The sequence below is a fragment of the Apus apus genome, chromosome 3 (assembly GCF_020740795.1).
Source record: "Apus apus isolate bApuApu2 chromosome 3, bApuApu2.pri.cur, whole genome shotgun sequence".
In the NCBI taxonomy this organism is placed as follows: domain Eukaryota; kingdom Metazoa; phylum Chordata; class Aves; order Apodiformes; family Apodidae; genus Apus; species Apus apus.
This window is the reverse complement of record NC_067284.1, coordinates 117,383,109-117,398,769: the sequence shown is the minus strand read 5'-3', so window position 1 is coordinate 117,398,769 and position 15,661 is coordinate 117,383,109. Positions and strand designations below refer to the sequence as shown.

The following is a 15,661-nucleotide window of genomic DNA, read 5'->3' as shown; positions in this document are numbered from 1 at the left end:
CTCCTGTCTTCTGACTTTTGCAAAGGGCTTGGTCTGATCTTGGAGTCATGCTGGTTTTGGGGCATCACTGCTGAGGTGTGTGGCTGTAAGGGAGGAGCAAATTGTCCTTTGCCCACCAGAGACTGGGAATGCAAAGGAGGAAGGGACGGCAGGACTGCCCCCAAGCAAGGATGCCAGGAGGCAGCCCTCTTTGCTGGGAGCCTGAGCAGACAAAACAAACCACCAAAAGAAAGAGGCTGAACACAGAGGCAGGTCTAAAAATTATTATTATTATTTTTTTTTTAATTCAGACACCCCCTCAGAGGAGTAAGAATTTTCAGGGTTGATCTAGAAACCAATCCAGCACACAGAATGTCACTACTTTTCTTTGCTCCTTCTTTACTTCTTCAGTGGCAAAAGCCTGAAACTTGGAACCTCTGAGCTCTGTGGCAGACACCTGACCCATGGGTTGGGTGAATAGTTTTATCATTTTCTTATTGTAAATACAGAGCCAGCAATGTGTTTGCATATCCACAAACACACCAAAAAACCCGTTCTTTTCCATTCTAACCCCATCCTATAGTTGTTGTTTCAATTCATTCATTTATTAATATTATTGTCTTTTAGGCCAGAGTAGCCACATTGCAAAACTCTGTAATATGGAAAAGAATGTAGTGAGAATAGCTGTTTCCTTGAGATAATTTGCTAGAATTCCTTGGGCTACAAAGTATCCTGATATGAAATAAATATTTTCCAATGACTTTTCATGAACAAGCTGCAAACTCCATCTGTGCTCCTTTCTGCCTTTGCAGAAGTTGTACTGCTGCCAGAAGGCCTCTAAACTGGAGGATTTCTAAACCCAAAGTGACCTCCAGTGGTCACAGGCATTATTTAAAGTATTTCTCTCCCTCTTGGCAATGAGGCCATGTGACACCTGACAGTCTGCACGGTACATTACATTGGATGCATCCTTCAAAGTAAATTAATGTCAGTTCATGTGGTGCATCCTTCCACCCAGATACCTTGTGTACCTGCCAACTATATGAAGGCTTTTCATTGACCGACCTGTACACCTGTCTGACATCTCAGGGGTGTTTCCTCTGCATTATGCTGGGGTATAAGGCACCATTCTCTCTGCTCACCCTCTGCTTTGGTGTTAACACACTCCCATGGCATCTGCTACAGGACAGAGTGACCTTTTGAAGAGCAAATGACGTGGCATCAGCATCTCAAGGTTAATTTTTACTGACACAAGCAGTTAGGATTTCTGCATAGCTTTGCTAATAAAAACATTAATTGTCCCCTAGAATCTGGAAATAGTGATGGATTGTCCTCTCTTTTCTCAAGCATTTTAGGGTCCCATGGACTCATGGTTTTTTGAATGCTTGAAGGCAGAGAAGAATGATGCAGATGATGAAGTTGGGGCTTTGTGGGATCTCCATCCCAGTCAGTACCTCTGAGGTAAAGGTCCAAGCACCTCCAGCCTGCCAGCTTTTGCTTGAAGGTTTTTATGAATCAATGACACCTGCAGGAGGGCTTTCCTGTAGAGGAACACTCAGGAAATTCAATGGAAATATACTCTTTAACAAATAAATAAGTGGCAAGAAATACTTGTATGAATGATCTCTGGGAAAAGCAACAGCTTCCTTAATTTGTCTTAGCCTAATCTAACCAAAACAGATTAAACTTGAAGGGGAGTTTTCCCATACGTATGTAATTGTCCTTCACCTTGATATCCTGAGTTAAATTGGATTCACTGGATGAGACCTGGCATTTTTAGAAGGTCAGTGAAAAGGCATCTAATTTAAAGCAAGGCAGACATGACCTTTGGTAAAAATGTTCGGGTGCTCATAAATCCCTTCCCCTGGAAATTTTATGTTGGGTGTGCAACAGAGGCCAAAACTTGGACGTGAGTCAAGTAAGACTTGACTCTCAGCTCAGACTGAGAAACGAGCTGTAGCTCTTGGCTTGCTCAGTGCAGCCTTGGCCTGAGACAGGATGACAAAGCTATTTTTCCTTGTGCTGCTGGGTGGGTTTCAATAACCCACTGCAACTTTCTGTTAAAAGGGCATTATGCTAACCACATACTTTGTAATGTAGTTTGAGATCCATGGAGGCTGTGCTGTATTTGAAGGGGGGTAGCACATTTAATAACCAGATTATAGACGCAATAATAATTTTCTTCCTTTCTGTGTAAAAGTAACATTAAGTAAAGGGAGTTAAAAAGATAGAAGAAGGAAGTTTGCTCTATTTTTAATTTCATCTGTCCCTTCTGCTCCCCTCCAACAGCTGTATTAGACTCATAAAGTAGGAGCCCATGAAGATAACCACAGCACATTTTGCAGCAACACATTTGAATATGAACCATGCCATAAAGCAAACATTTGGCTCAAAATTAATATCCTTTCTCTGTCTCTTTTTGCCCTGGGGTAGTAGGCTGTGCATAGTCAGGCCCTAATGGCAGAGCTGAGAACAAGCAGTTTCCTTTATTCCTTCCTTACGTGATTACTTCACTGATTTTTATTTTCTTCCTCCTCTTGTGAGCGCTGCAAGAACCTGGGCAGATGAGGAAATGGTCCAGCAAAGACAGCTCTGTTAGGGCCTGTGAAACCAAGAAGATGGACGGTAGAAGAGAAATGGCATTTTCTCTTGGCATCCCTCCCTGGCTGCAGCCAGCCCCTGGAGGTGCCTGCTGTCCTGCAGCAGTGCCCAGGGGTGACAGGGCTCTGCAGCACCAGGGGCAACAGGCACCTTTCCCTACCCAGTTTCCTCAGTGGTTCCAGGCAGCTGGGCAGGAAAGGGAGGTTTCTGCCATGGTTGAGGTACTGTGAAAATGTCCTGGACCGAGTCTCAGCCCAGTGCTTCCCACAGGACCCAGCTATTTAGATCCTGCACGGGCTGGGCACTTCTGTAACCTGTCAGTAGGAAAGGACTGTTGGTGGGGCAGCCTGTGGCGATGGAGCCAGGCTTGGAGGGAAGGCTGGGCAGAGATGTGGGGTTAATGGGGAGAGTGAGGTGGAGCTGGGGATCAGAGATGACATATGCAGAGGGATGGGGGCACTGGCTGCTGGGGAAAAGGTTTCCCTTCCTCAGAGCACCCCTAGGTGTATGCAAGAGCTGGGCTGTGTCCAGCACAACACTTTCCCTTGGCTTCTGGCAGGAGCCAGAGGGAGCCTTCAGCCTCCACCAAGGAGGGCTGCCAAAGGCCAGGGCCACCAGCCTTTCCTCACATGGCATCTGGGGAAGGAGCCCTGATCCCAGCCACTCCAGGGATTCCCACCCTGGGTTCTTTGGGGCTCCCACCTCTGCTTTCCCCTGGACTGTCCAGAGGGAAGAGAGGGTTTGCTCGAGCCCACGGAAGGATGCTTTTTCACAGCGTAAAGACAACGATTCCTTTGGGGCAAATCAATCCTAGAAATCGTCTCTACCTCTCCACTGCCTCCAGAGGGAACTGTCATCTCTCTAAGGCTTCAGGTCAGGGAAGATGCTGCTTCCTGGGGATCTGCAGGATTTCCACATGCCAGAGGCAGTTCTTTACGTTAAATGGCTTGTGCCAGGTCACAGCTGTTGAAAACCAGCCCCTTCTTTGCTTGGCAGTGCCCGTGGTTTATTTTCTGCTTTGTAAAACGGCTTTATGAGTCCCCAGGCAAGCAGGCCTGGAAGCAGGGCATGGGGCGTGCAGAGACAGCTCCTGGCAGCTCGCAGCAGCCGGGCAGCACCTCCCTCCCTCTGCTCTGCACGTCAAGCAGCCTTTTAAGCTCATCCTACACTGCCCACACTCATGACACCTTGTTCCTTGTGACATTAATGAAGCCGGTGAAAGCAGCAGCCAGTGAATGACTGACCAGACTTTTGAATGTTAGTATCTGGAAACCCGTCACTTCCTTAAGCTGGGGAGGATTGCACAAATGAGAGACCCTGGCACAACCCTGCCCCTTTGTCCCTGGCAGCGTGTGGCACAGTGGGCCACAGCTGAAGCTCCCAACCACGGCTGAAGTCAAGCAAGCAGCAGTATAAACTGTCTCAGTGCACATTCCTTTCCTTTGTAAACCCTGAGATAATTAAAAAATGACGAAAAATAAAATCAGCTCTTCTGGCTGCTGTCCTGGTTCTCAGAATGCATTCACATTCGTTTTTGCTTTTCCACTGCCCCTGAGAGCTTTGCTGAAGAAAACTTGACTTTGTCTCGTGGAGCTGCAGCCCCTGATGTGTGCTTTAGGCAAGGCACAAAAGCAGATCTATCCTGTGGGGAAAAAAAAGGGGAAACATGTAAAGGAAAAAGAAAAGCAAGCAGCTGGAGAAATGGCCTTCCCCAGGCAGAGCAGAGGTCCATCCATAGCAAGCCAGCTCTCTTGGGGTGCTACGTGCCACCCCAAGATAGGTCAGATGGGTCATGTACTAGCAATGCTGCCCTTCCTGCTGATTAGGAAAGGAATCCAGGCTCTCCATTACGGATGTCTAAGGCAAGAGGGGCAGCTCCAGGATCTGATCCCACCTAAGAAAGTGGCCTTGAAGTCAGGGGGACTAGTCTCTGTCCTCAGACAGGTGCATCTGGGCTGAATGCAGGGGGCTACATTACATCCATTTAGCACCTTTGCTCTGTATGCCACGGGGACTCCAAATCCCACCCTGTCTAACACTGACCCGGAGGCAGGAAATCTTTCTATTCCGCTGATGCCACATAATGGATACTGTGACCTGGGTGAGAAAGGCTCTGAAAAGGTAGAGTCCTGTGGGGCCACCACAAGCAAAACAAGAAGAGCTGAACCTGTGTGCTTCCTCTCTGCAGGAATCACTTCATTTAGGAATAATTGCATCATGGGCATTGCGTCATGAAAACAAGTAAATATGCTGAAGCCTGCTACCGTGAGCAGATTAGCTCTTGTCATCACTATCTCACTTTTTGCTGACTTCCTCATTTATTAAGTTAATTTAAAAATGGATCCTGCCAGTCTGGAGTGTCAGGAGGTATTAATTTTCCACAGAGCAGTTAATCCTTCATCCATCTGAATGCAGGAGTACCTTTAAAATCCAACATACTCAATAAAAATGATTTACAAAATGGAGCTTTGAATTCCTTGATTCTACTCTGGGTAAAACCAGCCTTGTGCAGGCAACAGAAAACCCAGTCAGGATCCTCCACTGACAGTGGTGGATCTCTGATGCCCTCAGACATGTTGCTGGATGCTGGAGGAGGTTTGTGACGCAGGTCTGGAGACCTGTATCTCCATATTGTCCTTAGGCTACAAATCCAGACAACAGGCAGCCCCAAGGCATTCCTGGGGGTAGATGGCTGTTGCTGGATGAACACAACGCTGCTTCACCACCAGCCTAGCAGCAATGGCATCTTCAGGAGCAACCAACAAACACTTGTGGTTAATGTTAGGACCTGTTGCTCTGTTCTGGGGTCAGCCAGACCCATGTGGAACATCTGCATTCTGGACAGTTATTATGTGGAGCAGCTGCATTCGGTACAGCCGGGGGGCTGTGAAGCCTCATCCACAGCATTGTGCTGCCTGGAGGAAAACTAGATGGCATTTAACAAAAGAGAGTGATGGGTGCCAGGCCACTGAGTCTGGTTCAGGCAATATCCTCAGGGAAGTAGGAGGAGAGGCAGGGAACCTCCAAAAGTGTGATATAGTTACATGCTGGAGCAATTTCGAAGCCAATTCTATTACTTTAGTATTAATTAAAGCCCAGACAAGCCCAAGGGATTATTAACTTGTTCTAAAGTGTTTCTAAAGGCTTTAAAAGCTTTTTGTATGAACAAACCCTAAACTTGCTCTGCAGGAGTAATACATTACTGCCTCCTTGTATTCTGTGACGCCTCTCTCCAAGAATTTGAGTTAAAAACTTCCTCCTTTTCTGCATGTGCTGCTTCTCTACGAGTCAGCAAAGCTGGAGTGTGTTTTCATTGGCTTTTATGGCCACCTCCTTCTTCCTAGAAATTGTCCTGGACAGCATGTAGTGCTAGTGAGAAAAACAAACCACGTGCAACCAAAGGCACACTTTGCTTTCCCCTCCTCCTGGTTTTCCGACTTCCTGGATAAAATCCAACAGGGAACTGCTCCCAAAGCCTGTTTATGAACTTGTGTTTACTTTTAGGTATACGTAGTCTGTATTGAATGTGAACCCAGTGTACTGACCCAAGGAACTCAGAACCTTTGTGAACACTGAGAAGTTCAGTTTCATAACAGTAGTATGACACTGAGATTGTTTTCTTTATTTTTATTTAAAAAAGCAGAGGCTGGCTTGTGCAGCAGAGCACAGAGAGCCTAAGACAGTGCCAGTCATAATGGCAGTTTCCAAACTTCCTGACCCACCCTTTGTTTGTAGGATTGTTTTTCCTTTCCTGTTGTTTCCACTTCAGAAATCTGACCTTGGGACTGTAGTTCTGTCCTCTTCATATTAGAACCATACCTGTGTTCCACAATATGACCTAAAATTACTCCCTAAAAGGCTGTGGCTAGAAAATATCTTTAAAAAAACCTATGGAGACTGTATATAAGACAGTCATACATTTTTTTTCCTGTGGCTAATAATGTGCATGTGAGGCTTTAATATTTGACTGCATTGAAGGTTTGAAAGAATCACAGCAAACCTATCTATTTTTTCCTCAGATGGACAGAGAGAAGACGGGGAAAAAAAGTATATTTTAATTCATTTGCACTTTAATTTAGGCTTGTTATCACTCTTTCAAACCTGTTGTGAAGCCGTATCTTAATACCTGATGTGCACATTACTCTGTTGGTACACTCGCTGACTCTGGATGGTAACTTACAAGTCCTTAGATAGCAGTACTGACTTGAAGTAACTTCCCTCTCTGACAAAATTTAATCTGCTCTGAATAAATGGCCTTCTGGTAGGAGGCTTTACCACAAGTCAATGGACAGGGGGATGGGAAGCATCCCCTTCAATTTAAAATAGCTATGATACTCAAAGAGAAGGCTTTGTTCAGTGATGTCCAGTGATAGGACAAGGGGCAATGGGTGCAAACTGGAACATAGGAGGTTCCATGTGAACATCAGGAAGAACTTCTTTCCTGTGAGAGTGACAGAGCCCTGGGACAGGCTGCCCAGAGAGGCTGTGGAGTCCCCTTCACTGGAGACATTCAAACCCCCCTGGACACGTTCCTGTGTGATGTGCTCTGGGTGACCCTGCCTGGCAGGGGGGTTGGACTGGATGGTCTCCAGAGGTCCTTTCCAACCCCTAAAACTCTGTGATTCTGTGTGATTCTGTGATTCTGTGATCTCTGAGTCTACAAGCAAAAAGAGTGACTAAACAGAGAGAATAAAAAGGTCTAGCTGATTTTTGAAGGTTGGCCCCAGCGGTGACCATTACTTCCCACTTGCTGCTGTGACATTTATGCCATGCTGCAGAGGCAGCCGCCTTATCCAATGGACAAAGGGTCCCATTCCCAACATGAAAGGCTCGTCCAGCTTTTCAGTCTGCAGCACCCACTTTCATGCCTGTCATTTTCCTAACCCCATCCACGCTCCTGAAACTCATGCCCAGATTTACAGAGAAAACAAATGGGATTGGGAAAGTGCTCCTTTCCGAAAAGTCCCCACAAGCTTCTATAAGGTATTTGCATGTGACCTGCGGCAAAATTTATGAGCAGGTGAAAGCACAGACACAAACTCTGCTCAGTGCTGGTGAAGGAGCAGGCAGCAGCGCAGCAGGTGCTGCGGCTGTCCTGGCTGTGCACTGCCGGGTGCTGCAGAGCCTGGGCATCCAACCTGTGGCACAAACCCAGTTTCTCCAGCCTGCAAACAAACTGCCCCTGGTTTTGCCATACCTGTTTGACCAGAATGTGTCTGCGCTGAGCCAAGAGCTTCTTAATAGCTCCTGCCCTTTTTTTTTCTCCCTGAGCATCCTCCGTGTACGTGACTAAGCAAATATCTGGTGTCTCAGAATGAGTAAGGCAGGCACCAGCTTGGTCTGTTCTCTTTTCTCATGAAGACCCAGTTGTTTTTCCGATTCCTTACGGGTAGAAGTCCCGTATGATGCCAGACCTGGCTCCAAACTCCCCTGCGAGGGAGAGGCGGCAGGTGTGCGGAGCCGCGCCACGGCAGGTCAACAGCTCCTCACTCCTGCTGGGAGGGGCTGAGGTGGCGTTAGGGAACGGGAGCAGCTCTGCGGGAAGGACTCAGGCCTGGGGAAGGCAGCAGTCCGGATGGTGTGTTTCATGGACTCATAGAATGGTTGGAGTTGGAAGGGACCTCAAAGCCCACCCAGTGCCACCCCTGCATGGGCAGGGACACCTCCCAGCAGCCCAGGCTGCTCCAAGCCCCATCCAACCTGCCCTTCAACACTGCCAGGGATGGGACAGCCACAGCTTCCCTGGGCAGCCTGGGCCAGGGTCTCCCCACCCTCACAGCACAGAATTTCCACCTGATCTCTAATCTAAATCTCTCTTCTTTCAGCTTAAAACCATTACCCCTCATCCTCTCACTGCAAGCCCCTGTGAACAGCCCCTCCCCAGCTTTCCTGTAGCCTCTTCAGGTGCTGAAGGCCACTATGAGGTCCCCCTGAAGCCTTTTTCAGACTGAACAACCCCAGCTCCCTCAGCCTGTCCTCATAACGGAGCTGCTCCATCCCTCGGACCATTATCGTGGCCCTTCTCTGGACACGTTCCAACAGCCCCACATCTTTCCTGTGCTGGGGGCCGCGCTGGGGTCTCAGAGTCTCGTCCTCTAACCCAGCGCTGGGATGTCCTCAGTGAGGTGCCCACCTAAATAACTTGACTGCGGTGAAGCCTTCCGCCTCCAGCCCTTATTTTTATCTCTTCTCAAACTCACTCTCACATGTGGTTGGCAAACCACCGTGCCTGGGCCCTGCTGCAGATCACAGCAGTACCACAGTTCTTCTCCCACTGACACTTAGCAAGAGGGTTGGAGCTCTGGGACAGAAGCGCCATGGATATTGTCACGTTCTTAGTTCAGAGGCTGGATTATTACACAGCATTCAGCACAGGTCTGAATTTTAAAATCATTTAGGAGCTTGAGGTGGTGTAAAATGCAGCTATCCATGTTGCCCAGGGAGGTTGTTGATGCCCCATCCCTGGAGGTTTTCAAGGCCAGGTTGGACGAGGTTTTGTGCAACCTGGTCTAGTGGTGGGTTCCCTGCTTATGGCAGGGGGGTTGGTACTTGGTGATCTTTAAGGTCCCTTCCAACCTTAATGATTTTATGACTCTATGATCTTATCTTACCAGAAGGCAGCCCTCCTTCCTCTGTGTTGCTTCAAAACAACACTCTCTGGGGGAGATAACACCTCCTCATCAAAGTTGTGGTCTGGGTCTCTGGGAGAACAGATTAGCTGCTCTGCAGGAGGCACCCACACTGCAGAGGAGATGTCAGTCACCTCTGGGCATCAGAGGTGGGACTGTGAAGCCAGATACTTCTCAAAGGAAGAACTAGGATGTTTCTATCTGGTATTAGCAGCAGTGAAGCACACGTACAGTGCGTACCTAACTACAGCAAGAGGCATGATTACTGTAGGAACCAGATTTAAATCACCTTGAGTAATTAACAAATGAGTAACTTTGTTTACAACATCTGTTGCATCACTGTGATGGGTTAAACACCAGTCAGGTGATGTTGTGCGACAGCTGCAATTTTGAGACAGAAGAGCCTCTTAGGTCACCCAGCCCGTCCCTCTGCCATGCTTCCCTACTACTTGTTTCTGCATTGTTTCCTTGGTCAGACTCAAAACATTTCATGTGACGGGGGCTTTGCCAGAAGTTTCTGAATTTCTGCTAGGAAAGAGCTCCTAAAAATGCAGCCTCATCCTGCTGTGTCACTTTGTCACAGAGCAATAGGATACCAGGGTGGAGGAGACTTGCAGGGCATCTGGTCCACTTCCATGCCTACAGGCAAATGTGACTATAATTACAATATTTCTGACAAACGGGTGTTCAGCCTGTGCTGAAAGCTCTCTGAAAGCTCTCAGCCTCTTCTGGCAAGCCGTGCCAGAGCTTGGCTACTCCTGATAGCAGAAAGTGTTCCTAATGCCTACATGTTTCCTGTTGCATTTCATGCTCCCTGCATCTCCGTATCTCTCTCAGGGAGACATGGATTATTGTTACCACCTTCGCATTTTTTCCTTGCAATATTTTTCTATAAGATACATTTTTCGCTCTAGTGAGACTATGAAGTAGAAACTAACCTGTTCTCCTGCAGGTATCATCCCCTAATATCTGTTATCTTCTCTTGTTTTACTCCATCCTCTATCAACTGTAAGAAATCTCTTAATTCATTAAAGCTTCATATTTGGCTTCCTGCTGCCAGATTGGCCAAGACAAGGTCATAAAGCCTCTCTTTATGGGTCAAAAGGCAAATTTTGCTTTGCACTACAAGTTACGGTGTTCTTGTGGCTATTAATGAATTCACCTGACAACTTAGGAGGATACTATTGTTTTTCAGACATCAGGAGAGGTGAGCAGCAGGGCTCGTGACATGTCCAGACTCCTAGAAGGAAGCAAGCTCAGGCAGCTCCAGACAGGATCTGGATCTCTTGGTTGCACTGGTGCTGGTGAGCTAACCAGTGACAGCGCCCATCCTCTGGCCTTGATGCTGCATGATCCAGTCAGCTCTGTGCTCCTTCAGCCCCAAACCAGCTGGCTCCATTCAGATGCCTGCTGGAAATGCTCTGTGCTCCTCCCCAAGCTGGGAGCTTGGGCTGGGGCTGCAGCTGAGCCAAGCTTGTTCTTCCAGCACCAGGCACAGAGCAGAGTGCTCCTGGTGCCTCTGCCTGTGCCTGGACTCTGTTCAGTTCTCTGGTACAGGAATAGCCATTGTGTCCTATTTCACTGGCTTAAGTGCAGGGTCATCTTTTCCCTGCGTGAGCTTGGGTCTCTGAGGTCAGCAGGGTGACTGCACAGCTGAAGACAAGACTCGATGCATTCTGTCTGCTTTGTAATCCTTTTTGCTCCTGTCAGTTTGCATTTCCAAGCCTACTAACTAGAGAAGGCAGACAGCTGGTTCATAACAGCCACCCTGAACAATAGGCAGAATACAATTCAATACATACTAAATTTTCCCATTAATTGCAGGATTGAATGAAATCTCCCTAGGGCTGTTTTTCACATGTGAGGAGGAGCAGAGATGAGACAACTCCACAGATCAAATACTCAGCTGCAACATTAACTGCACTTTTCAGCTGCTGGCAGGGGTCCTGGAGTGTCGCGTGGTGGTTAGAGCGGGACACAAAGAATGTTTCCCAGCCACTGGCTCTGGTCGCTGCTTTTCAGAGGAACTGAGGGCACAGGCAGCAGCACCACTGTACAATTACCAGAGCTGTTGCAACACACCGTTGACTTCTCTGCGCATGAAATGTGCTGCTCTCTTGGGGCAGTTCCTGTTACTGTGTTCCTGATATTTATTTAATCGTGGAACTGTGCTTGTTTTTAAGAAAAAAAGAGAAGGAAAGAGAAAGGGAAAGAGGGAACAAAAGTAAGGGAAAGAAGAGTGAAAGAAGTAAAAAGAAACAGAGAGACGGAAGGAGAGGAAGAGAGAAAGAAAGAGCAAATGAAAGAAAGAAAAGAAGGAAGGAAGGAAGGAAGGAAGGAAGGAAGGAAGGAAGGAAGGAAGGAAGGAAGGAAGGAAGGAAGGAAGGAAGGAAGGAAGGAAGGAAGGAAAGGGAGGGTCTGTCTAGTCCTTTCACGAATATGCATATTTGAAAATAAAGCTACTAATCTGAGCTGTTTTCTAGTTGTGTGGGCTCCAGAGCAGACTGCAAAGGCTGAGGAAAGAGGAAGAAGGGATGAGTTAATACAGAAAACCCTTGATCCACTTTGCCAACATGTCCCTGATGTTTGGAGTGAGAAGGTGGCACCTCCTGGTGCACTGCCTGCCTTCCCAGCTGCTCCTGCCATCCCAGCTCCAAAGCAGCTCCTCTGGATCCAGCAGTGTGCAAAGGGGGCAGACTGGTACCCTAACAGGTTCTTGTTTTGCACAGCTGATCCCTTTGGGAAATCCAAAGGCTACAGCTAATCTGCAGGGCAAGCGTTTTCCAGGGAATGAGCCCAGCTGCTCCCCAGACACTGCATCGAGCAGTGCACAGGGGTTCCCTGCTTACCTGGTCCAGACATGGACAGGGCTGGCACCTCCCCCTGGGAGGTGGAAGTGCTCCTAGAACTCAAAAATTGACAAATGCTAAAGACATACACTGAGCCCCACACCTCAGGCTGTGTGAAATGGCAGGAAACAGTGATACTTCATGTTCTCAAATGCTGAGTGTTGTCACTGAGCAGTCAGCTGGTATGACACCTTGGAGTCACCATCGTGGTCAACAAAGCAGCAAGATCCCTGTTAAACCCAGACAAGCTCATGCAACAGGAAAATGTAATTATATTACGTCCAGCATTTGCATGTGACACTCATCTATATTTCAGTTAATAATTCAGCTTGCAAGATCACTTCTGTTTATTTACTTACTGGTGCAGTAACACCAGTATTTTTGTTTGGCTTCTGAGAATAGACAGGATAGTTCTGTTGTTAAAGCAATGGGTCACGTGGAAAGAGATCTGTTTCTAATTCTGATGCTAGACTTCCTCTGCAACACTGAGTAAGTAATTTAATCAGGGTGTATTTCAGTTTCTTCATTTGGAAAATAGAATTAATGATACCTCCTGGCCCCGATGATGTTGAGAGACTCGATAAATGGTGTTTGAACAGGGTGGTGCAATCTCTAACACAAAGTGTGACGGTGGCCAGACCTCTGGTGTCTCCTCCTGATGCTGCCACCCCAGACTTACTTTTCATGTAACCCACACAAAATGTTATCCTCGTGATACATAAAACAGAGTGTACGAGTGCGTGTCATGAACAGTAGTGGAACTCTGAGGAACTGCACCTACCAGAACCAGGTGAATTTGCAAAAACCCTGAACACTGAGATGGTGGAAATATCTCTCAGCACAGATAAAAAGTAAGGATGACTCAAGGGCAATGTGGCTTTCAGAGGAATCACAGGAGCAGTATCCACCAGAGCAGCTGGGTTTCAAGGACCATAACTGAGGCCTGGATACATTAACTTCTGTGCGTATTTAATGAACTGTATTCTTCCTAATTACACTTTGTTTCTTTCAGATTCCATTGATGAAAGATCCTGGTTGGATTCGAAGTGTCTGGACTCGCAATCTAAATGTAGGAGTTTATTTGTTCATTTGCTTTTGAACTCCAGTGCCTTGGGGCAGGCCTAGCTAGAAGCCTGAGGGCTCTTTGGAACAAGACAGTGGTTAACTCTCTGCTCCTAGCAGGGAGGTTGGAACCTGAAGATCTTTAAGGTCTCTTCCAACCTTAACCATTCTATGATTCTGTGATTCTATGGACTCTTGTTCCCCTCCTGGTACCCAGTGCAGCAGGTGACCCAAGCATCACCCTTTGGACACGGCTTTACTGGGCTGTTGTTACTGCTGTGAAACGTGGAGCAGCTCTGTGAGCCTGGTGGCCCTCACACTTGGCCAGGGCTAGCGGGGTAAGGTTGGAAAACAGCAGAAAAAATCAGAAATGTGGCGCTTGACATGGGCAATAGGAACAGGGCTGGCAAGGCTGTGACAAATGTGAGATGTGAAGCGTGTCCCCAGCCAGGGAAAACGTGCCCAGACACCCCAGCTTCTAAAGGCAGAGAGCACATCCATGAAGTGCTGGTCTTGGGACACAGCCACGAACTGGACAGAACCACTCAGGAGGAGGAATGAGAGAGGGACAGTGGCACTGCCCGCTGGCTATAGAGCTGCCGCTGATGGGTGCCTGATGAGGGAGGGGAAAGACACAGACCTAGGGAACTACCTGGTGATTTCCCAAGTGACTCTGGACTCCGTAACTCAGCAGTGACCTACTCTTTTGGGGATGGTGGGTCAGGATATTTAGAGGCTGAGGTGTTTGACAGCGTTTCTCTGCAGCACCACCCAGACTCATCCCTTCAGCTGGACTATTGGAGTCACCACACAGCACTGCAGAGGTTTCACAGGAGATCTGTTGGCCTGGGGAAGTATAATGTTAGCACAGCTACACTGCTGTCTCCTGGACATCCCACCCAAGTGGTTCAATACCACCTGCACAGTGCAGTGCAGGGGATACTCCATGGTTTATGGAGGAATCTTTCTGATCCAGGAGGCTATGGTGACTGGCATGTAGCTCCTCAGCTGGTTGGTAGGGCCCGGTAGCTTTTATCTTTGGGTCAGGCTGAGATATGTCTAGGTTTCCATGAAGGTATGTCAGCCTTTACAAACAGGATCTAACCTTTACCATGAGTTTTAGATGAGGAATGTCACGTATACTGGACAGGTGGGTAAGTCAAACAGGCAGTCTGAAATGAGGGTGAGGTTGGTTGCTGTTGGCAGGGGTTGGGTTTGGACCTCCCTTTTGGTAGCTGAGCTATGCACACAGAAAGGTACCTGGGAATTCAAAACACCAGGAAAATAATTAAGGAAAGAGCTCGAAGGAGCAAAGCACAGCACAAAAATCTGAAGCTAAATGCATGTAAAGCAATACTATGGATGTGATGGTTCCTTTCCAGACTTGAGGAACATTTAGATCTGCATTCAGGTGAGATTCTGAACTTTCCTAGAGCAGCAGGTAATTAATTTTAATGGCTCCATGCATAAATGGGAAGTCCACCTTCTGCAAGTGTGGGGGGATGTGCATTTGGTGCTTATTTTCCAGATTTCACTACTTGGTGTTGGAACAGGCTGCCCAGGGTAGGGATGGAGTCGCTATTTCTCAGGCGTTCAGGGAAGGTGTGGACCTGGCATTTCAGGACATGCTTTGGTTGGCATGGAGCTGTTGGGTGGATGGTTGGCCTTGATGATCTCGGAGGTCTTTTCCAACCTTCATGATTATGTGATCTCCCGGGTAGCCAAAGCATGTCATGTGAACTCGTACTGTAACTTTGAAGGAGTTGAGGACAGTACATTCTTAGAATAAGATTGTACTTTAAGAAGATTCAGTTTATGTTTCGTTTGGGCCAAATTCAGAATTCATGTTTATACATCATGGTTACGCTGTTTGTCCCAGGGTGTCCCATGAAGAAGAGGAAGAAGGATTTTTTAATGTGGATGTGCTCTATTTAAAATGTGCTTCACAGAAGGCAGATGGTGGGAAACCACTAACGATAAAAAAAATCCGGAGGGTTTTGCAGACAGAAAACTGGTTTGCACTAAGCTGCCTGTGTCTGTACAGACGTGTTAGCAGCACCAAACAGAAAGTGAGAAAAACATGTACAGCTGTATCTGCCCCAGGAAGCAGGAGGGCCTGGGCAAGGTGGATGAGCACTCAGCAGGATCCCAGCCCCAGGAAGCACCATGCAAAGCACCAGGGAGAGCCAGCTGGGCTGGCACCCAGGGCAGGGGAGTGGCAGCTGGGAGCTGGGACGCCTGCACAGGGAGGCTTCTGTCTTGGCTCCCAAATTGCAGCGTGGGGGTGGGCATGAGGAAAAACTGGCTGTCTGAAGAGTTCAGATCAGAAGCAGACATGTACCTTGATGTGACTTTGAGCTGCCTGTGGGTATGACTTTTTTTGGTTTTATCCTATTAAATAGAACTGTTTTATGTATTTTCTGACCACACCTTTGTCTCTTCTTGTATCAAATTCTGAGCATTCCTAGTCTTTCTTTTTTTTTTTTTTTTTTTTTTAAATTCCACCAGTTTGAAACAATGAGCAAGACCTTTTGCTTGTGT

General features: G+C 47.5%; 1 protein-coding gene across 4 annotated transcripts in view; it reads left to right on the top strand.

The window, feature by feature from the left end:
• LPIN1 (lipin 1) overlaps positions 1-15,661 on the top strand; it is a 70,404-nt gene that overhangs the window by 4,555 nt on the left and 50,188 nt on the right. For 3 of the 4 annotated variants that reach the window (XM_051616315.1, XM_051616312.1, XM_051616313.1), the window contains exon 2: positions 13,071-13,127. The exons of the other annotated variant lie outside the window; for it this stretch is intronic. In XM_051616315.1, coding sequence (XP_051472275.1) covers positions 13,071-13,127 — 57 coding nt within the window. The remainder of the gene's footprint in view (positions 1-13,070; positions 13,128-15,661) is intronic. 4 annotated transcript variants of the gene reach the window in all.